This window comes from Ursus americanus, chromosome 31 (genome assembly GCF_024610735.1).
Source record: "Ursus americanus isolate L20-20 chromosome 31, mUrsAme1.1.p, whole genome shotgun sequence".
Classification (NCBI taxonomy): domain Eukaryota; kingdom Metazoa; phylum Chordata; class Mammalia; order Carnivora; family Ursidae; genus Ursus; species Ursus americanus.
Window position 1 is genome coordinate 19,676,289 of NC_142157.1, and position 24,548 is coordinate 19,700,836.

Below are 24,548 nucleotides of genomic sequence, written 5' to 3' on the forward strand. Positions count from 1 at the left end.
TCAAAAGAATAGAAAAATCAAAAATGCAGTTTTTATATTCTCACCTCAAAAAGCTGGAACAGCAACAGAGGGACAGGCCTAATCCACGCACGAGAAAGCAGTTGATCAAGATCAGAGCAGAAATCAATGAATTAGAAACGAGGAGTACAGTAGAGCAGATCAACAGAACTAGAAGCTGGTTCTTTGAAAGAATCAATAAAATTGACAGACCACTGGCAAAACTTATCCAAAAGAATAAGAAAGGACCCAAATTAATAAAATTATGAATGAAAAGGGAGAGGTCACAATCAACACCAATGAAATTGGAAGGATTATTTGAAACTTTTATCAACATCTTTATGCCAATAAATTAAGCAATCTGGAAGAGATGGAGGCCTTCCTGGAAACCTATAAACTACCAAGACTGAAACAGGAAGAAATTGATTTTTTAAACAGGCCAATTAATTATGAAGAGATTGAAACGGTGATAAACAACCTTCCAAGAAACAAAACTCCAGGACCGGACGGTTTTCCTGGGAATTCTACCAAACATTCAAAGAAGAAATAATACCTATTCTCCTAAAGCTATTTCAAAAAAATAGAAACAGAAGGAAAGCTACCAAACTCATTCTATGAGGCCAATATTACCTTGATCCCCAAACCAGGCAAAGACCCCATCAAAAAGGAGAATTACAGACCGATTTCCCTAATAAATATGGATGCCAAAATTCTCAACAAGATCCTGCTAATAGAATCCAACAGTACATTAAAAGGATTATCCATCATGACCAAGTGGGATTCATTCTTGGGATGCAAGGGTGGTTCAACATTTGCAAATCCATCAGTGTCATAGATTTTATCCAGAAGGAAAAAGCCAAAAATCATATGATTCTCTCAATAGATGCAGAAAAAACATTTGACAAAATACAGCATCCTTTCCTGATTAAAACTCTTCAGAGTGTAGGGATAGAGGGTACATTCCTCAATCTCATAAAAACCATCTATGAAAACCCTACAGCAAATATCATTCTCAATGGGGAAAAGCTGGAAGCCTTTCCCTTAAGATCAGGAACACAACAAGGATGCCCACTCTCACCACTATTATTCAACATAGTACTAGAAGTCCTTGCAACAGCAATCAGGCAACAAAAAGGGATCAAAGGTATCCAAATCGGCAAAGAAGAACTCAAAATGTCTCTCTTCGCAGATGACATGATACTCTATATGGAAAACCCAAAAGAATCCACTCCCAAACTATTAGAAGTTATAGAGCAATTCAGTAATGTGGCAGGATAAAAAATCAATGCTCAGAAATCAGTTGCATTTCTATACACGATTAATGAAACTGAAGAAAGAGCAATTAGGGAATCCATCCCATTTACAATAGCACCAAAAACCATACATTACTTTGGAATTAACCAGAGATGTAAAGGATCTATATTCTAGAAACTACAGATCACTCCTGAAAGACATTGAAGAAGACACAAAAAGATGGAAAAATATTCCATGCTCATGGATCGGAAGAATTAACATAGTTAAAATGTCCATGCTACCCAGAGCAACCTACATTTTTTTTTTTTAAGATTTTATTTATTTATTTGACAGAGAGAGACACAGCCAGCAAGAGAGGGAACACAAGCAGGGGGAATGGGAGAGGAAGAAGCAGGCTCCCAGCGTAGGAGCCCAATGCGGGGCTTGATCCCAGAACACCAAGATCACACCCTGAGCCGAAGGCAGACGCTTAACGTCTGAGCCACCCAGGCGCCCCAGCAATCTATACTTTCAATGCTATCCCGATCAAAATACCAATGACATTTTTCAAAGAACTGGAACAAATAGTCCTTAAATTTGTATGGAACCAGAAAAGGCCCCGAATCGCCAAGGAACTGTTGAAAAGGAAAAACAAAGCTGGGGGCACCACAATGCCGGATTTCGAGCTATACTACAAAGCTGTGATCACAAAGACAGCATGGTACTGGCACAAAAACAGACACATAGACCAATGGAACAGAATAGAGAACCCAGAAATGGATCCTTGGCTCTTTGGGCAACTAATCTTTGATAAAGCAGGAAAAAAACATCTGGTGGAAAAAAGACAGTCTCTTCAATAAATGGTGCTGGGAAAATTGGATAGCTACATGCACAAGAATGAAACTTGACCACTCTCTCACACCATACACAAAGATAAACTCCAAATGGTTGAAAGACCTCAATGTGAGACAGGAATCCATCAAAATCATAGAGGAGAACATAGGCAGCAACCTCTACGACATTGGCCAAAGCAACCTTTGTCATGGCACATCTCCAAAGGCAAGAGAAACAAAAGATAAAATGAACTTGTGGGGCTTCATCAAGATAAAAAGCTTCTTCACAGCCAAGGAAACAGTCAAAAAAACTAAGAGGCAGCCCACGGAATGGGAGAATATATTTGCAAATGATGCTACAGTTAAAAGACTGATATCCAAGATCTACAAAGAACTTCTCAAACTCAATACATAAGAAACAAATAAACAAATCATAAAATGGGCAGAAGATATGAACAGACACTTTTCCAATGAAGACATACAAATGGCTAACAGACATGAAAAAATGTTCAAAATCAGTGAAATTCAAATCAAAACCACACTAAGATACCGCCTTACACCAGTTAGAACGGCAAAAACTGACAAGGCAAGAAACAACAATTGCTGGAGAGGATGTGGAGAAAGGGGATCCCTCCTACATTGTTGGTGGGAATGCAAGTTGGTACAGCCACTCTGGAAAACAGTGTGGAGGTCCCTTAAAAAGTTAAAAATTGAGCTACCCTATGACCCAGCCATTGCACTACTGGGTATTTATCCCAAAGATACAGACGTAGTGCAGAGAAGGGCCATATGTACCCCAATGTTCATAGCAGCATTGTCCACAATAGCTAAATCGTGGAAGGAGCCGAGATGCCCTTCAACAGATGATTGGATTAAGAAGATGTGGTCCATATATACAATGGAATATTACTCAGCTACCAAGAAGAACGATTTCTCAACATTTGCTGCAACATGGACGGCACTGGAGGAGATAATGCTAAGTGAAATAAGTCAAGCAAAGAAAAACAATTATCATATGGTTTCTCTCATGTATGGAACATAAGAACTAGGAAGATCAGTAGGGGAAGAAAGGGATAAGGAAAGGGGAGGTAATCAGAAGCGGGAATGAAGCATGAGAGACTATGGACTATGAGAAACAAACCGAGGGCTTCAGAGGTGAGGGGTGGGGGAATGGGATAAACCGGTGATGGGTAGTAAGGAGGGCATGTATTGCATGGTGCACTGGGGGTTATATGCAACTAATGAATCATCGAACTTTATATCAGAAACCAGGGATGTACTGTATGGTGACTAACATAATATAATTTAAAAAATTAAAAAAAAAAAAGAACATCTACTCTTGGAAAGACAGAGGGTTTTCCCTGAGACAAATAGTGACAAAAAAAGAGTTTGGTTGTGGATACAGGCACATTTAGAGGTGGTAAAAAAAAAAAAAAAAAAAAAAAGGTTAAGGGAGTTTGTTATGAAAGGGGGTTATTTTCTATTCAAATGATATAAGAACATTGGCAGTATAAAGAAAGTTCAAGGGAGCAGCTGGGAGATTTGAGGATTATTGTAGAAAAGCAGTGCCAGGGAATTGGAAATAGATGTGTATAGGACCCTTGACCACCAGCTAAGGTGATAAAGCAAAAGTTTTAGTGGTTCCAATGAGCACGACCAGCAGCAGCCTGGAAAATACAAATGGTTATAGTAACCCAATTCCAAAGACTGATAAAACCAGTATGACCAAACATGACCTGGATACTTGTATTTATTCTAGAGAGTTAGTCTGATAAATAAACATGTTAAGGCATGTGGCATACTTAGCACTATGCCTGGCACTTAATTAGAACAAAAATGTATCTTTACAAAATTGGACATAAAATAATTCAAAGTGCTGATTGAGAATGGAATTGAGATGTTAGATCACTAGATCTGTGATTATTAGGGAGAAAAGTACAAAGCAGCTGTTTTATGGAAGAAAGCAAGATGCACTGAGAATCTGCAATTGTATTTTTTCTTCTTAATTATGTTTGAAAACAGGTTTAGGAGGAGTAATCAGGAAGTAGAGGATATAATGATCAGATGAAATTTTCAACCCTAAAATTTCAGACAGGATAAGATCCAGGATGTAAGTGTGGAAGCTGGTTATGGAGGAAGAATATTTATGAAGGTAACTAGAATTGAAAAGGTCAACATTTTATAAAGGCTGAATGACCTGGAAGTTGAAATTGCCCAGGATTTAGGATCCAGAGAAAGACAATTAGGAGGATAAGAACTCAGATGTGTGGCCTTAAAAAGAAGAAGCTTAATTTTTTTTAATTTCTATTTTTTTTAAAGTAATCTCTACACTTAGTGCAGGGCTCGAACTTACAACCCGAGATCAAGAGTTACATGCTCTACAGACAGAGCCAGCCAGGCGCCCCAGAAAGAAGAAACTTCTAAATAACTCTGTAAAAATAAAATTTCGAATGAGGCATAGGGTAGCCAGAAAGACAATGACCCTATTATTTAACATTGAAAATATGAAGACTTTATAAAGAACAAACGGCCACTTAGGCGGAAGCATCATAAATAGCAGAAATTCAGATTTCAGTTAAGGGGGTGATTTCTTTCAAAAAGCATTATTGACAAGACTCTTGTTTTGACTAAGAATTCTAGATTGTACAGTAGAAACAGTGAGGAGAAGGGAAATGACCCAGGGAATAGGGGAAAGATTATATGGATGGAAAAGACACTTTGGAAGATGATAGGTGAGCAGAAGGATCCTTACCTTGTGTAGTTCTTGTGAACCTTTAGAAATAAAGAAAGTAGACAACAATGTCCTTCTAATGAAACTAACTTCCCCCTATGTCTCTTAAAGGACTGTAATCAAAGTAATTTGGTTGCCTAGAGGACATGGAAACTTGATGGTTAAGCTCATGGGCAGAAAAACTTTACCTCCTACAACATATACTGCTCTGCCGTCAATGTATGAATACTACTGGACCTGGAAACAAATGTTATTCATCAGGAAGTCCCAGTTCTTCGATATTTGAATAGTAAGAACAATCCTTGCACACCCCATCTACTAAAGAAACCACTTACCTCCAAAGACACATTCTGGGGTGAAAGTGATGTCATCAAGGGCAATAAAGATGTCCTCCTTTCCAGCCAAATCAGCTTCAAATGCCACTTTAAATGCACTGTTACTGGAGAGAGGTACATGTCCATACATCCAACCGGTTCTTTTGTTTCCAATCACTGACCACACGAGGATGTTTAGCCCAGATTCCTCAATGGTATATACCTAATAAGGGGGGCAAAAAAAGAAAAGGTGACTCCTTATGGTTTGGATGGTAGAGATATATGGGCGTCCTGGTTGTTAATGGAAGAACGGAGTCTGGCAATGGGACAGCATGACACCTTGACTATAATACGTTCTATCTGCACAAATTGGGGTTACAGAGTGAGTTATATTTTCTTTAAGTAGTCAGACCTTTGTTTGTTTTTCTCATGCCAATTTCTGTGTATCACGGCCAAAACCTGTAACTATCTTAAGAATCTAAAAGAGCAGGAAGGAGCTATAAAACTAGAATTTCTCGTTGCTAAAGGACTTTGTCTATGTTTCCCCAAGGTTGTTTTAAAAGAACACTTATCATAGGTTAACATGACCATATACAGTCATTTCAGAAGCCAGAGTAATGTGCAGAACATATTTACTATTTTGATAAATAGGGAATCTTCCTGAATTAACTACCTAACATCAATACCCAGGGCTTTTTAAATACAAGGACTAACAGATTCAACACATAAAAAGTGAAATAGCAATAAAGTTAGCTTTGAAACCAACCACCAGGCCAAGTTCTAATAATCTTTTTGAACAGTAAAAAACAATTCAAAACAAAACAAAAAGTGCCATTTCCTAGTGCTCTTCAAAAAAAAAAATCTGTATTTTAAACAACGAAAACAGTCAAGGCTATAAACATATTTTTCTACATTACCTTTCTGTACCTAACTTTCAGTTATCATTTCCCTAGAAATATATACATATATACATATGTATAAATGTATGTTAGCAATCACTTACACAACTCTTTCTTTCACATGGGGAAAAATATGACTCAGAGAAAGGAAAACACATAATAGGAATTTTCTTCTACTGCAACAATATTTTTGTCCAATGACATGGCTCCCTACTAAAAAATCCTACTTTCTCACTTTTTTTCTTAGTATCAAAATTTATCTAAAGATAATTTATCCTGCAAAAGTTTATCCAAATTTTATACTATCAGGAGAAAATAACACCACTCATTCTGTTGCATGTAATGATATGATATTATATGGCATTCCAGAAATACTCCCCAGAGCCACCAAATTACCTAGAGCCAGAAACTAGCATGCTGCTACTGTTCACTATTACAAAGTCTAAGTCAGAAATCCAGCTACTAATGGAAGTTAAAAAAAAAATTAAAAATACATCAAGATGATCATAGAGAAAGAAAAATAGAAACGTGCCCAAAATTTGGAAACCTGAAAAGTGAGATTTAACATCAACAGTATGAAGAAGCACACATTTCCTAAGAGAAAAGCACTTTTTATATTGATCCCTCAATAAATGAAATAAACTAAAAGTCAGTATGAAGGGAATCTGGGTCAACTGAGTGTTTCCAGTCTCACACGTAAGCAGACACTCATCCCAAAGGTCTAAGATCTGGTGGGTACCTACTTCTCAAATAAATACAAATTTCTTCCATTTAAAAAAAAAATGAAAAGGTAAGAAGCTTCCAATTCAATGTGATAGCAGGACAACTTTATAAAGTTAACCTAAGTTGAATTATCTCCTTTTTTCCCTTCATAAATCCTGAGTTACAACATAAAGATTTAAAAGGGAATGGCATTATTTTATTTATTTTATAACTCTTTTCCTGGAAAAACCAATTCAGAAAACCAAATTACATGAAAACACAACCCAACACTTTTTGCTTTTTTCAAAACCCTAGTAAAAATGTATTATATTAATATATCTATTTTTATTGTTTTTCAATTAATTTTTTTCAGTCATCTTAATCTTCAATTAATCTTATATGCTCTTGTCAAATTTTATTTCCCTCATTCTCCTTTTACTCTGCTTCTCCTAAATCCACCATGACATCCCCTGCCTCTTCTCCCTCCCCCTGCGCTCCATCATGAGCGTTACCTCTCTAATAGACTTCAACCTATGCTACCCAGTATTTCACCCTACCACAGTCCGCATTCATTCTGATCAACATCACTAATTCACTACTTAATTCCAGTGAAACTTTTTGACAATCTCATGAATTGTTTCAATTGTAATATGTACTTATAATATTACCAATGCATTAAAATGAATAATTGCATGTTATATCCAGTGTTTCTGTAGCCACAATGGCCAATGGTAAAAATAGGATGATCACTTAAGTGCTCTATATAATGCTGGGGTTTTTTTATGGCAAATGAGAAACCCACAAAAGGCTAATATTATTTATTTCTGTTTTTCAATGAAAACAATATTCATTATCTTAAGAGAAATTTTTGTGATAATTGCCAGCAAAATACTTATTTTTCAAAAATCTATTACTTTGAAAAAGGAAAGTGACTAATATCCTTGAAAAATAATTTTAATTTGTTCCTAATTTTATATCTTATTACACACATTTTGCTGAAAACCAACTTATGTTGCAATAATAACTTATTATTTGAAATAGTTTCTAAAATCAGCTGCTGGACAAATAATTTGGATATGTCTATTCTGATATTCTAAATTCTGGTTGGACACATACCCGTTAATATAATAATAGTCTAAATTATGTATTATAAAACAATCATTTTATCATGATTTTTATAAAAAATATGGATTCAAAGAATATGTAAATAAAATATTATAATGTTTAGATATTAAATCAAGATATTATATTCAAGGATGATATTATAATTGTAACTGCTTATGATATAGGGCAGGGAAAACTTGAAGAGAACTTGCTAAATCACAACACAGAATAAAATGATATCTCATTTAAATAGAAATATTATAATAATATTCAATTCAATATATGATAAGTTTTGTTGAGGAGGAAACGCCTCAACACTTACTTAGAGTGAGCATACCTTTGGAGGAAAACATTTAACAAAAGATATGATGAGGTAATAGAAAATATGAGTTAATGATTAAATTACAGAACAGTATGGAAACCAGAGAGCAGCTATCTTGACAATACCCAAGTATGCAGGTTTTTCTGTTAAAGAACTAAGAGAACCCGATTAGAAGATTTTCCTGAAGTTTCTCTCCTGCAGCCAGTCACAATCTCCAAGTGCCTGCAACATGGAAGGTAGGCTGGTGTTGACTTAGAGTCTCCCAGTGAATACTTCCAGATATCAGAAACACTATATCCATTTCACTATGTATTTAGCTTATTGAAATTAGTGCATGAAATGAAGCAACAAGATGAAACCTTGGCTTTACTTGGTCCCAGTTACTCTCAGCTGTTCTGCCAGATGTCGGTTCTTTAATCACCACTGACAGGGTAAAGTAATGACGTGAGCTACATTTAGTCCTTATCAGTGCATGGTTTCCCATGGCTTCGTTTGAAAACACTCAAATTTATATAACAGAAGAAAGAAAAAAATCAAAAGTAATGAAAAGGGAAATTTCCTTCAAAACGAAGAGGTTATAGGCATTAAACTTATTTAATAAAAGAGAAATAACATTATCCATATTAATGAAAATTTTTAGCACATTCACATATGTTACATGAAGCCTACTACATGTGTGAATGTAGAGTAGGATCACTGACTACCCTCTACAAATCTGGAATTAGAGTTGTAGAGAGATTTTAAACAATCCATTACTCGTACACAGCACAGGCTTCCATCCTTCATATGGCATATAAAAGAGATTAGAAATCATCACACTGGTCCTAACAATAAGAAAAAAGCTGAGCTGAAAATCCATAGCTCTTCTTAGATCCATCAAACAATTGATGTCACAGAGCCATCATGACCACTGCCCCCAAAATTAGAGAGATTAATAGGTGAACATAAAGAATCACAGCTTACTGGGGCGGAAGCCCAAGGACAGAAACTCCTGCAGGAACCAGTAGCAGGGGAGGAAAACCTGGACTGAAACTGATGAATTGCTGGAGGCTCACTGTAGACAAGTTTCAAGGTTAAACATTCCTGAAGGGACCCTACTCTTCTGTGAGTTTGATCTCTAAGAGCCCCATCAGTTTCTTGTATTGAAAATTAGAGAAAAACTCCCTCAAAATTTTGGCAAATAAAGGGAAAATTAGCCATTATGATATATATACCCAAAGCATTCTGTTCTTCTTAGCAAGACCAACCCTCAAGACAAATCACTTAAAGAGACTGTAACTTACTGGGGTTTAACCAAACTGGAGAAAGGAAAACACCTAACTCCAGCTCCTAGTAGCATTGCAGGTGGGAAAAGGGCAAGAAGCAATTCCAGCAACTTCTAGCCTTCCCGTCTTACCTCAGGAGTGGACATAAACAAACAAATAAGCAAGCAAACAAACAAAAAACCCAAAAAACCTGAGAGGCAATTACGAAGGATACAACCCAGTGGCACTTAAAGACTCACGGAGACCTAATCATAGGCCCCACAACTTACCAGCACATGAGTAGGGCTTCTGTGTAAGAACAGGGGAATACAAGCACACTGCAGGCCTTGTTTACAAATAAATCTCTCTGGAAACCCAAGGAGAACAGTGAAGACAAAAATAAAGACAACAGGGAAATTATAACTGACATCTACAGCTACAGCAAAGAGTAAACATATCCTAACCTCTAGCCAGATACATATAAAACCTCACGCTGAAGGCCTAATTCCTTTTACCCAGTACATCATGTCAGTCTGTCAAAAAAAGACAAAAAACACAATTTGAAGAGACAGAGCAAGCATCAGAACCTGATTTAGATATGGTAGAAATGCTGGAATTATCAAGAAGGGAATTAATATAGGTATAATTAATAAGGTAAGGGCTCTAACGGAAAAAGTAGACAGTATGCAAGAATGGAGGGACAGCAAAAACAGAGAGATGGAAACTAAGAAATAATCAAAAGGAATGCTAGAAATAAAAAAAAATTACTCTAACAGAAATGAAACATGCCTTTGATGGGCTCATCAATAGATTGCATACAGGAAAGAATGAGTGAGCTTGAAGATATGTTCAATAGTAACTACTAAATCTTAAATGTGAAAAAAAAAAAAGACTGAAAAAAATGAAATGGAATGTCCAAGAACTGTGGGATGGTTCCAAAAGGTGTAATATGCTGTAATGTAAATACCAGGAGAAGAGAAAGAACAGAAGAAATATTTTAAGTGATAATGAATGATAATTTTCCAAAATTAATGATAAACACCAAACCATAGATCCTGGAAGATCTGTGACCACCAAATATTTATCTACACCTTGGCATATAATATTAAATTGCAGAGAATCAAAGAAAAGGAGAAAATCTTGAGAGAAGCCACAGGGCATTGGGGAGGGTAAATACCTTAATTACAGTGAAGCAAGGGTAAGAATTACATCAGACTTCTTTTTAGAAACTATGCCAACAAAAAGAGACTGTAATAAAAATATTTAAAGTACTGATAGGAGGAAAAAAAAAAAAGACTCCCATCTGGAATTCTGTATCCAATAAAATTATCCACCAAATTAAAGAATAAAGATTTTCTCAGCAAACATAAGTTAAAACAATCTTTTATTAGTCCATCTGCCTTACAAGTAAAGTTAAGATAAATTCTTTAGAGAGAATGAAAATTATATCAGTCAGAAAATCCAATTTACACAAAGAAGAACGTTAGAGAAGAATAAATGAAGTAAACAGAATATTTTACTTTTTTGTTATTAATTGATCCAACAGGTAACAGTTTGTTCAAAATAATAATAGCAAGAATGTATTCAGTGATTTTAGTTTTGGGGTAAATGAAATAAATGAATGGCAACATGTTATAAGAATAGAAGGGAGGACTTGAAAATACTCTTTATAATGTTCTTGTACTATTCATGAAGTGACATAATGTTATTTGAAAGTAGGTTACTTAGAAATGCATATTGCAAATTCATAGGCCAAAAATTAGAAAAAATAAAGTTTAAACAGAAGCATAACTGATATGCTACGAAAGGAGAAAAAAAGGAATCACACAAAACCCTCAATTAAAACAAAGGCAAAAAAGAGTAGAGGACTAAAAACCAAACAAACAAAAAAAGAACAAGGTCAACAAGTACAAAAGAGAAACAAATATACTAGATATTAACCCAACTACCAATAATCACTTTAAATGTTAGTTTTCTAAATATACCAATTAAAGAGATCGTTATAGTGGATTTTTTTTTTTTAAGATTTTATTTATTTATTTGACAGAGAGATAGCCAGTTAGAGAGGGAACACAGCAGGGGGAGTGGGAGAGGAAGAAGCAGGTTCCTAGCGGAGAAGCCTGATGTGGGGCTCAATCCCAGAATGCCAGGATCACGCCCTGAGCTGAAGGCAGACCCTTAATGACTGTGCCACCCAGGCGCCCCCGTTATAGTGGATTTTTAAAAAAAGACCCAACAATATGTCATTTATAAGAAACTCAGTGCCTGGGTGGTTCAGTTGGTTAAGCATCTGCCTTCGGCTCAGGTCATATTCAGGGTCCTGGGATCAAGTCCTGCAACAGGCTCCTTGTTCATCAGGGAGCCTGCTTCTCCCTCTCTCTCTGCTGCTCCCCCTGCTTGTGCACGCTCTTTCTCTCTCTTTCCCTCTCTCTCTCTCTCACACACACACACAAATGAATAAAACTTAAAAAAAAAAAAACCCTCAAGTTAAATATAAGGATACAAATAGGTTAAAAGTGAAAGGATAAAGATATACCATGTTAATATTAATGAAAAGAAAGCTGGAAAAGTTGTGTTAACTTTGGGCAGAGCAAATTTCAGAGAAAGAAAAATTATTAGGGACAAACAGGGTATTACAAAATCAAGACGTGGTCAATCCTCTAAAAAGATAGCAGCCCGCATATGTATGCACCTAATAGCACAATGTCAAATGCCTGAGACAATAACTGGAAGAGTGGCAAGGAGACACAGATGAATCCACACATATAATTGGAGCTTCAACATCCTTCTAACAGTAATTGACAATCAGGAGGCAGCAAATCAGTAAGGGCATAGTTGAACTGAACAGTGTCAATCAACTTTACATTTATAGAATACTTCAGGCAGCAACAAGAGAAGACACATTCCTCTCAAATTCACAGGGAATACTCAGAAAGACTGATGACATTCTGAGCCTTCAAATACACTGTAGCAAATTTGGAAGAACAGAAATCACACAGTGTATGCTCTCAGATCACAATGGAGTTTAACTAGAAAACAGTAACAGGAAGATATATGGGAAACCCAAAAATACTTCAGAGATTATACAACACACTTCTTAATAACACATGGGTTAAAGAAGAAATCACAAGAAAAAACTAAAACTATTTCAAATTAAATGAAAGTACAATTAATTAAAATTTGTGGGATGCAGTGAAGCAGTGATTAGAGGGAAATTTTATAGAATTAAATTCATATAACAGAAAGCATGAAAGATCTAAAATCAATCACCTAACCTGGTTCTTTGAAAAGAATAATAAAATTATTAAACTTTAAGTCAAGTTACCTAAGGAAGCAAAAGAAGATGCAAATACAAATATCAGAAATGACAGAGGAACTATGACTACTGACAGCATAAAAGGATAATAAAGGATTATTATTAACAACTCTATGCCCACAAATTAGATTAACTAGACAAAACGACCAATTCCTTGAAAGGCATATCTATCAAAATTTACACAAGGACAAATAGATAGTCTGAATAGGCCTGTAATATTAAGGAAATTGAGTCAATTATTCCAAAAGAGAAAGCACCAAGAGCAGATAGGTTCACTGGTAAATTCTACCAAATATTTAAGAAAGAAATAATACCAATTATCTATAACCATGACCAGAAAATAGAAGAAAAAACATTTCCAAATCCATTCTATGAGGCCAGGTTTACCTTAATACCAAAACCAGGCAAAGACAACACTAGAAAGAAAAACTACACACCAATATCTCCCATGAACATAGATTTAAAAATTCTCAACAAAGTATTGACAAACTGAATCCAATAATGTATAGAAAGAATGATAAATAACCATTAGGTGAGATTTATTCCAGGGATGCTAGGTGGATAAACATTGGGAAATTGATTAATGTAATCTAGCCTATCAGAGGGATACAGAAGCAAAATCATATAATATTGATCCCTGATATGCAGAAAAAGCATATGACAAAATCCAACAGCTGTTCATAGTAACAACTCACAGGAAACTAGAAGCAGGAAAGAAACTTCCTCGACTTGATAAAGAACATCTACGAAAAACCTACAGCTAACCCCATTCCTCATGGTGAGATTCTGTACACTCTCCTGCTAAGCTCAGGAATAAGTAAGGATGTCTGCTCTCACTGCTTCTATTCTACATTGTACTGGAAGTCCTAGCTAATGCAACACATAAAATGAAGAGAAGAAAAGGAATTAAAGGATATACTGATCAGGGGTGCTTAGGTGGCACAGTCGGTTAAGCTTCCAATGCTTGGTTTGGGCTCAGGTAGTGATCTCAGGGTCCTGAGATCCAGCCCCATGTCAGGCTCCATGCTCACTGAGGAGTCTGCTTGCAATTCTCTCTCTACCTCTGCCCCTCCCCACCTCTCTCTTTCTCTCAAATAAATAAATCTTTTAAAAAAAAGATACACTGATTAAAAAAAAATAAAAATGCTTTTGTTTGCAAATGACATGATTGCCTACATAGAAAATCCCAAAGAATCAACAACAAAAAAACTTCTGGAACTATTAAATAATTTATAGCAAGGTTGCAGGATACAAGGTTAATATATAAAAGTCATTTATTTTCCTATAACCCAACAATGAACAATTGTATTTGAAATTAAAAACATACTACTATTTATATTAGACCAAAAAGTACATGAGTTATATGAAGAACATTACAAAACTGATGGAAAAAATGAAAGAGCTAATTAAATGGATGATATTCTATGAAGAAGATTCAATGTTGTCAAGGTCTAAGTTCTTCTCAGCTTGGTATCAATAGATTCAATTCAATGCCAGTCAAAATCTCAGCAAGTAACTTTGAGGCTACAGAAAAACTCATTCTAAAGTTTATAAGGAAAGACAAAAGACACAGAATAGCCAAGACAATATTGAAGAATAAGAACAAAATCAGAGAACTGACACTACCTGACTCAAGACATTTCCAAGCTACAGTAATCAAGGCAACATGGTATTGGTGAAAGACTGACAAACTGATCAATAGAACTCAAAAGCAAGCCTGGAAACAGACCCACACATATATAGTCAACTGATTTTTGACAAAGGAACAAAGGCAACTCAATGAGGGAGATTAGTATTTTCAACAAATGGTATTGAAACAACTATGTCCACATGCAAAAAAAAAAAAAAAGTGATCTTAGACATGGAACTTCCATATCTCACCAAAATGAATTCAAAGTGGTTCACAGACCTAAACGTCCACCACAAAATTATAAAACTTCAAAGAGATAACACAGGAGAAAAATCTATGTGATCTTGGGTTTTGAGATGACTTTCTAGCTATAAAACAAGAATCATGATTCATGAGTGAAAAAAATTGGTAAGGTAGATATCACTGAAATTAAAAACTTCTGCTCTGTTAAGAACACTCTTATGACAATGAAAAGGCAACGCAAAAACTGGAGAAAATATTTTTTTTTAAGGATTTATTTGAGAGAGGGAGTGAGCATGAGAGACCAAGTGGGGGGAGGAGCAGAGGGAGAGGGACAGAGAGAATCTCAAGCAGACCACAGAGCCCAACTTGAGGCCCAATCCCACGACCCTGAGATCATGACCTGAGCTGAAACCAAGAGTCAGATGCTCAACTGACTGAGCCCCCCCACCCAGGTGCCCCTAGAGAAAAGATTTTAAGACACAAATCTGGTAAAAGAATTAGTATCCAAAATATGCAAAACGTTTAAAACAAAAATAAGAAAATAACCCAATTAAAAAAGGGAGTAACAGAGTTGAAGAGACACCTCACCAAAGCGGTCATAAAGACGGCAAATAAGCACTGGAGAAACTCTCAACATCGTATACCATCAGGGAAATACAAATTGGAACAGCTAAAACACCTAGAAGAACGGCTAAAATCCAAATCACTGAAAACACCAAATCCCAGCAAGGAACAACCGAAACTCTATCATTGCCGGTGGGAATCCCAAATGGTGTAGCTACTTTAGAAGACAATTTTGCAGTTTCTCACAAAACTAAATACACTCTTATCATATGATCCAGCAATTGTGCTGCCAAAGGAGTTGAAAACTTATTTCCATACAAGAATCTACACATGAATGATTATAGCAGATTTATAATTGTCAAAACTTGGAAGTAATGAAGAGGTTCTTCAGTGGGTAAATGGATATACAAACGTTGGTGCACCTGTGCACTGGAATCTTCTTTAGGGATAAAAGAAAAAAATGAGCTATCAAGCCACAAAAAGATATGAGGGAAGTTCAGTGTATATTTCTAAGTGAAAGAAGTCAATCTGAAAAAGCTGTAAAACTAGAAAACTTCTAGAAGATGACAAAGGAAAAAATCTAGGTGACTTTGGGTTTTGTTTTGTTCATTGTTTTTTGGTTTTGTTCATTTGTTTTTGCTGTTTTTATTTGTGTGTGTGTGTGTGTGTGTGTGTGTGTGTGTGTGTGTGTTTTGAATAAGAGGTAAGCTTATGGATAATAGTACAGGACAGAGTGGGTAGATGCCAGGGCCTGTAGTAATGAGCTTCCCAGGAATAGACAAACAGGCAGGAACAGACCAGACAGACAAGCAGACAGACGGACAGAGGGACAGGAAAACAAAGCCAAATGGGTAAGATGCCAGGACCAGCCTCAGCAGCTGCATCTGGGCTGCAGATCCAATTCTGCCCTGGGGACCTAGACAATGGATGGGGCTGGCGTGGGCCTCAGTTCCATCGTGCCCTCTCCTCACTCGGTCTCGTGCCTCACCGGAAGCCCGGGACCTTTTGCATGTGGTTTCCAGGAGTACAGAATGGTTGTTCTGGGAGTGCAGGGAAGGCAGAGGGTGAAGGCGCTTGGAGGCTCCCTGGGGAGGTGGAGGTCTGGGTGATGTGGGGTTAGCAGCAGCAATGGGGAGAATCTGCTCGGTAGGGGGGCTCTGCGTCCCAGGCAGGCCCCTCACAACCTGCCCACCACACCAACATAGTATGATCAATAGAGTTTCAAGTAAAATTCTACCTTTATGGATTTCTGGAAAAGGTGAAACTATCTATAGACACAGTAAAGAAGACAAGTGGTTGCCAGGGGTGTTGGAGAAGGGAGGGAGGAATAGGTCGAGCACAGGGGATTTTGGGGGCAGTGAGCCTGTTCTGTCCGATACTGCCGATACAGGTCATTACACATATATGAAGACCCATGGAATGCACAGCACCAAGTGTGAGCCCTAATGTCAACTATCGACTTTACTAACAAAGTGCTAATAGTGATTCATCAATTACAACAAATGCGCCACAGTAACGTAAGATGTTAATAACAGTGCAACGTTGGGGAGAGGTGGGGGGTATGCGGGAACCATCTGTACATTCTGCTCATTTTCTCTGTAAACCTGAAACTGCTCAAAATTTAAAGTATTAATTAGAAAATATTTTTAAAAGCCCAAATATACACAGTATAGAGATGACAGAGCTAGTATGGAATTTTTCTTATTTGCTTTGACTCATTCAATTGCCTATTTTATTGGAAAAACACTAATGTCTAATCCATTTCAACACCAATCAAATGCTATTCAAATAGTCACTTGGTCCTCTCTCTCTTATTCAAAAGATTTATTTATTTTAGAGAAAAAGAGAAAGAGCATGCATGTGAGTGGGTGGAGGAGGAGAGGGAGAGAGAAAATCTCAAGCAGGCTCCACACTCAGTGCAGAGCTCAACACGGGACTCAACCTCATGACCCTCAGATCATGATCTGAGCCTAACCAAGAGTCTCACACTCAACAGACTGAGCTACCCAGACGCCCAGTCCTCTGAGCACATCTACTCTCTCTTTCCTCCCTTCCCTCTTTCCATCACACTTCCTACTTCCAATATTGGACATTTCAAAAAGTCAGGTGGCCCACCACCTCTTACCTTGCAAATGCCAACTACTTACCCCAATTTCCTCTTAAGAAACCAAGCATCTATGCCTCTCAGACGCATGAATTCTCAAAGTACTAGGTACATTAAACTATCGAAGAAGCACTGAAAACTCAGTAATAGCAATTTTCTAGAACTGGGCCTCACAACACAGGTAATAAAAATGTCCTTCCAATGGGATAAATATTTCTTCAAGATCTTTCTTCCCTCCCCACTTCTCCCATGTCTCACTACTCTCTCCCTCCATGAGGCTTCCTTGCCAATTTCTCCTAAACACCAAGGACACTCCCAACTCAGGCTGTTGCACTGTTCTGTTTTTTTTTGTTTTTTTTTTCTCTCTGTCTCAAATGTTCTCCCATCGTGTTCCCCATATTGGCATGGCTTGCTCCCTGGTCTCTTCCAAGTGTTTGCTCAAAGTTCACAATCTCAGGGTGGCCCATTCTGACCATCCCCGGCTCTACCAATCCTCTAACTCGGCCTCATTGTGTTACATGGTCTTTGCAAGGAGTATCCAACTTACTCATTTATCACGCTTCCTGTTTACTGTCTGTGTCACCATGATAGCATAAATCATATCAGGCGGGGAGTTTGTTTATTTAGGTATGCCTAGAACACTGTCATGGACATAAGAGGTGCACAGTAAACATTGCTGAAGAATGCTAAAGAATGAAAGAACGGAAAAGTTCAAGATTTAAGAACTTCAGGGTCGGAAAACATCTCGGAGACTTTCTAGTCAAAAAATTCATAGAGTACTAGAGAGAAAACCTAACTCGCTAGCCAGTGATGGAAGCAGCTCATGTTTCTCACTGTGCAATGTCCACCTTAGCAAATTCATTATCTCGTCTGAAAAATAAATGTATCCACTTATAAGAATCAAGATCATACGGGTACTGCGGTGAGAGCTGGCAAAGCTCTCATCGCTAAGTTTACAAATAATTGCTTGTTCGCACTGAAACATCACCACAACTTTCTGGATTTGGAGGTCACTGAGCTATAAATAAGCTGCAGTGTCTTGAAATAAGGAATTTACCCTACGTTAAATAGAAGGACGGGTGATTAAAAAACAAACAACAACAAACAAAAACCAAAAAAAAACTTGGCATGTTCAGAATTTGAATTGAAGAGCAATCTACAGTTCAGCTCTGTCTTTAAAATTTGAAGAAATATATCACTCTTTTTGTTTTGTCTTTCTCATTTGAGATAGGGGATAGAGAACCCCAGTCTCTTATCTACTATCTCAAAGCAAACGAAGTAGGTTCATTCACACGAAACCACTGTTCAGATTCAAAAGGACTACCCCAAATTGGTTGGTGATTATTTGTGGTATAAGGAGGCATTTCTGGTCACCTCTATCATATTCAAAAGTGTGAAACCTTGCTTAGTGTTTAACTTTCCTAGCAATAAGAAGGCTGAACAGTTTTATGATCAGGGGCTAGGACCCAGATTCTAATCCTGGCCATGCCAATACTAATTGGATGTCTTAGGCTAAATTATTTAATCTCTTTAAACTTTGGCTTATCCTCTATTAAATAGAAGAAATATTAATATCTACCTGATAAGTCTGTTATTATGTCTAAATTAACATAGTGTAAATAAAGTAAGTACTAACACTAAGCACATTTCCTTTTTATTATTTATTATTCACATGTCTGCAATTAACATATCCTATTTCGTCTATTCTAATAAAAGAGTTCACATATTAGGATGAGTTTGTTAATGAGAATGTTGACTGGATGATTTCATTATGAAAAGTGATACTCTTTGGTGGGATTTGAAAAAAAAATGACTTCACAATGTAATTTCAGGTTTCTTAGATTTTTTACAAAAGCACTGCTAGGGTCCTTGCAAATAAAGGGAATGAGAACCGGAGAGCTTCAGAAATGTTCTAAGTTTCCAGTCATTAGTTAGTAACCTAGGAAGCTGGATCTAGGATGCAGGTGTCCTATATTTCAGTTGATTGCCTTTCCTGGACATCACTCAGTTTGCAATAAACATCACAGGCTATACCAGAGGAGGAAGAGCTGAGAAAAATGACAGCTACTATCCATGTAGAAATTGAAATGGCTGATTTGTATGGACTCTACAACACTAACTTCACTTTCTTTGAAAGAAGCAGACTGTTCAGGAGTAATCAGAAATAAAGAACCAACCAAATGTCTCTTAATAGCAGAATGACCTGGGTAGCATTCAATGGTAGGCTGATACACATTTTTTCGTCTACCTGACAATATCACTGTACAGACCAACTTTAAAATGCTTTCAAAACAACTTCCCTCAAAGTGAAGGACAATTCAGACTGCAAAACAGCAAAGAGAAAAACATGGAACTGTGAGCTGATTCTCTTTAGTGTGTTCTGCAAAATTGTAACTATGTGGAGAAAATGGTCTCTGGTTCTGATGGGTAACTGAAAACACATATTTGCCTATCTTCCTCAAAACTGTTCCACTGTAAAGACAGGAAAAATTCTGAAATAAATCCCCAGAATCACTGGAAAATTGGGAACACAGCTACCAACATACAAAAATAGTTTTTTAAGGACTTTCTGTAAACCAAATGGAAACTGTTTGATAAAAATACATAAAATTGAGAAACTTGCAAACCCCTACAGGTGAAACAAGGATGAACAGAAAAGTGTTCCCAGCAGAATTCTGGAATAACCCAAATTGATGGAGGGCATAATGAAGGAGCAATGCATGTGTCACCAAATTAATCAAAGAACTTCCTAAAAAAGCCAGGTCAACCCCTTGTGTTAGAAGCTATTGATTCTAGCATTCGTACTTAGGACCCCCAAGGTGGGTAAATATCGCTGACGTGGGAGATGTGACCCAGGAGTTTCCATGATGGGGCAATGGGAGGGGAGAAATGACTGCCATGAAGAACTTTACCTCCGGGCCTCCAAATAAAGAAGCTACCAGGGCATCATTAACATAAGCCCGCTGGAAAACACAACTCCTCCTTTACACTTAGGGCAACGTGAAACCAGAGATCTTGAATCAGAGCATGTATTCCCTGCTAGGGGAATGAAATTTCTTACTGGGTCTAAGGCAATAAAATGCATAGAGCAATACTATTCCATTTGGATTCATGTATGTATAGGAATGGAAAACCAATATAAGGAGCCTGACAGTTGAGGAAGATTCTTAAAGAGAGACATTATATTAAACAGAGCACTGAACATCATGAGGATGACTGCTAACAGAATAAATGGGAAAGAAAATAAGGATATATAATTAATTCCCTTGAGATACTGGGGCATCCGTAATATCCATAAAATAGATATTTTTAGGCTTCCAAGGAAACATTTAGAATTCTTAGAAATTAACAAAATGATTGCTAAAGTAAAACTCTCAGAGAAGAACTGGCTAGCAGAATCAATGCAGATTAGTACTGGAAAACTAAATAGTGATCCTTCTAAGACTACAGAGCCAGAGAACCAAGAGATGAAAACTTTGAGAATATCTGTGAAGGGATAGGAAGGATAGATCCAGAAGTTTCTACGTCTGTCTCAGATTTTTCTAGGAGATAATCAGATAAATTATAGACAAAAATCTCCCTGAGATGAAAAATGATAGAGGCCCATCAAATCGCTGTAGGGATTTATGAACTCCAAGGATAAAAACATTTTACCCACTTCCTGACAGAAAAGAAGAATATGTAAAAATCCTGGAGGAGAAATAATCAGACATCTGTCTTCTATAAGGCAGGTGGACAATGGATGTTAGAATACATTGCAACAACGCTTTCAATTTCTTAAGAAAAAATAATTCTGAACCTAAATCAAACTACTTTTTTATATGGGTACATATGTATATTTATACACACACATTTTTTTTCAGTCAAGCAGGAACTCAAAAAGCTTATCAACCATGCACGATTTCTGAAATGTATGAGCAAAACATGTTCTTAGGGCTGAATGTGCCTCCTGCCCCAAGTCCATATGTTGAACCCTAAACCCCAGTACTTTAAAAGGTGACTGTATTTGGAGACAGGGCCTCTAAAGAGGTTAGTACAGGAAAAGGAGGCCATTAAGATGGATCTTAACCTAATCTTGCTGGTGTCCTCATAAGAAGAAGAAATTTGGACACCGGCAGAGATACTGGGGACGCACACATAGTGGACGCACAATGTGAGGATGGGGCAGGAAGGCAACCATCTGCACACCAAGGAGAGAGGACTCACGAAATCAAACCTGTATGCACCTTGATCTTGGACCACTAACCTCCAGGATTGTGAGAAAATAAATTTCTGTTGTGTAGGCCACCCAGTCTATGGGATTTCGTTAGAGCAGCCTTACCAAAGTAATATACATAGTAAACGGAAAGAACCCACTGTAGTGGATTGCACAGGATTTAATAAAGAGTGGTGAGCAAAGACGACTACAGAACATACATAATTATACAGTATAAACATACACTTGATAATTATGTACTAGTGAGGTCTACAGCATTTTAAAGAATATCATTGTCAAGAAAGCAGATGAATTATTTACACCCCAAATATAAGGTTCCAGCCACAACAAGCCACAGAGCTGTTCGAGAAGATCAAACTTGCTGAAGCTGTCTTTTATTTGAGGGGTGGGTGGAAGCATGCAATGAATTTTCAGTGATAATGGGGAAATATTTCAAACGAAGGGATCCTTCTGAAATTTTAATCACTAAAATCTTAAATCACTTAAACAAAGTGATTTACTAAAAACTGGGTCACTTTAGAAAAACAGATCTAGCGATTAAAATTTTTTGGAAGTTATGGGGCACCTGGGTGGCTCAGTCAGTTAAGTGTCCCTCTTTGGCTTAGGTCATGATCCCAAGCCCCAAGTCAGTTTCCTTGCTCAGCAGGGAGCCTGCTTCTCCCTCTGCCTGCTGTTCCCCCTGCTCTTTCTTTGTCTCTCTTTCTCTGACAAATAAATAAATAAAATCTTTTAAAAAATGAAAATAAATAGGGGTGCCTGGGTGGCACAGTCATTAAGCGTCTGCCTTTGGCTCAGGGCGTGATTCCGGCGTTCTGGGATCGAGGCCCACATCAGGATCCTTCGCTGGGAGCCTGCTTCTTCCTCTCCCACTCCCCCTGTTTGTGTTCCCTCTCTGGCTGGCTGTCTCTCTCTCTGTCAAATAAATAAATAAAATCTTAAAAAAAAAATTAAAATAAATAAAAGTTACTGGAAGTAAGCAAGAATTAGGAAATCAAATCAACCCAACTAAAGACATCAGTAAAGGGGAAAATAATAAAACAAACAAAAAAAAAGACAAATAGAAAACACATAAAAAATAGGTCTATATAATAGACCTACACAATAACCCATGTAAAAAGGACTGAATTAATTTATAAAAACCAGAAACTCATATTATGGGAAAAAAATAATCCAGCCAGATGTTGTTTAAAACTGAGATAACTAAGGCCAAGTATCATGGGATAGTTAAAAGTAAAGGCATGGGTAAAATACTAATAAAATTGTTTAAAAATGGAAGAACTTCCATATTATTAACAGAAAAAATAAGATTTTAGGAAAAGTATAAAGAAGGACATTTAATATTGATAAAAGTTACGACTCCCCAAGCACATATAACTGTCTTGAATCTTTATACATTCAACAATATGGCTTTGGACTAGAAAGGGCTGAGACTAATAAAAACCAACTGTAACTTATATAATTTCACTGAAGGAATTTAAAATACTATTTTCCTAAATTAACAAATCCATTTGAGATAACAGTCAGGAAAAATGTAGAGGAGTATGATTTAATTTATCTCTGGTTTTCTATCATCTCTCTCTCCATCTACCTTTGTATGGAAGAAGCAATAATTCTTTCATGTATCCATAGAAAAATCTCAAATGCACATATGAATTCCACATGTGATAACAAAAGTAAGTCAAATTCACAGGGAGAGGACATAGTATTGAATCAATGCTGTTGAAAGAAATGGCTTGCTATTTGGGAAAAAAAAAAAGAGCTTCTAACCTCTCATCATACATACACAAAATTAATTATAAGTGGATTAATTAGTTGAATCTAAAAATCAAAATTCTGTAATAGCTAAAACAAATGAGGATATTTTGTTATTTTTTAAAAAGATTTTATTTATTGATTTGAGAGAGAAAGCACAATGATCTGGGGGAGGGGCAAAGGGAGAAGCAGACTCCCCTCTGAGCAGGGGGTGGGGGGGGGTTCATCTGGACCCCAGGATCATGACCTGAGCTGAAGGCAGAGGCAGTCACTTAACCAACTGAGGCACTCAGGCAATCTGAGAATATTTTGTTATTTTATGACAGGAAAGGGCTTCCTAAGCATTAAATCTAGAATCTATTAGTAAAATAGAGATGGACAGATTTCACAAAATAAAAATGTAAAAGAAATGTTGCTTTAAGTTTGAATACGTTAAATGCTTTTTTTTTTTTTTTTTCCTAAGAAGTCCTATTCAGCTTGGGACCCAGACTTCTAAGCAAAGCTGACTTTTGGTTCTTTCTCAAGGTGACTTTGCATCTAGCCCGTTTGCAGGCAGGTGTAAGAAATACCTTCTTTTACAAATTCCCACATCTCTGTCTTAAAACTGTGACTTGATTTTAATTTTTAGCAGCATATCTCTTTGACTTGAGGTCACTTTTCTTTTTCTGTTTTTCTGATATTCTAAAAGGAAAGTCTAATTTGAAGGTCAAATTAGATTAGCTCCTTCTCTCAAGTGTCAGCCTTTGCATTTCCTGCAGTACTTTCCCATTCTGATAATTTATCATTTCACAGCAACATAACAGCTGTGTTTTTACCATCCTGCAGTTAACTTTTCTATTATCTACAATGGAAGATACACAGCACATGTCCACATAGTTTTCTCTACCTGAGCTATCAAAGTATCACTGCTATGAAGATCTAAACACCTGCCTTGGCTAAGCTGTTAATACAAGCCCATGATTCTTACTATGTTATGGGTGACGTGTGTGTGTTTGACACACTCTCTTACATGTAACCCATTTGCAGGTCCTAGGTGGTGAACTGCTTTGCAGAATGCCTGGCACACTGGATACCACCTTACCTTCCTCTTCTATTCAATGAGACCTATCAGAATAAAATACAGGACACTGCTATTCTATAGGGAGAATCTTGAGTCTATGCTCAAAAAGGGAGGAAATTGCTAAAAAATACTTCGGTTCATGTTAACTGTTGTTCTACACCAGCGTGCATGTAACACATTTAGAACGACTGCCCTGGTATATTACTCTCCGTATTTCTGCTTAAAATAGCATGAAATGCTCAAATTTGGAGTACAATCCAGAATGTTCTACAAGTCTGTTTAGA

At 36.9% G+C, this 24,548-nt stretch overlaps 1 protein-coding gene across 4 annotated transcripts in view; it reads right to left on the minus strand.

Moving 5' to 3' along the window:
• LOC123785611 (MAM and LDL-receptor class A domain-containing protein 1) overlaps nt 1-24,548 on the minus strand; it is a 660,266-nt gene that overhangs the window by 161,968 nt on the left and 473,750 nt on the right. For all 4 annotated transcript variants that reach the window (XM_087857640.1, XM_087857642.1, XM_087857641.1 and 1 more), the window contains one exon: nt 5,130-5,331. In XM_087857640.1, the coding sequence (XP_087713766.1) occupies nt 5,130-5,331 (202 nt within the window). The remainder of the gene's footprint in view (nt 1-5,129; nt 5,332-24,548) is intronic.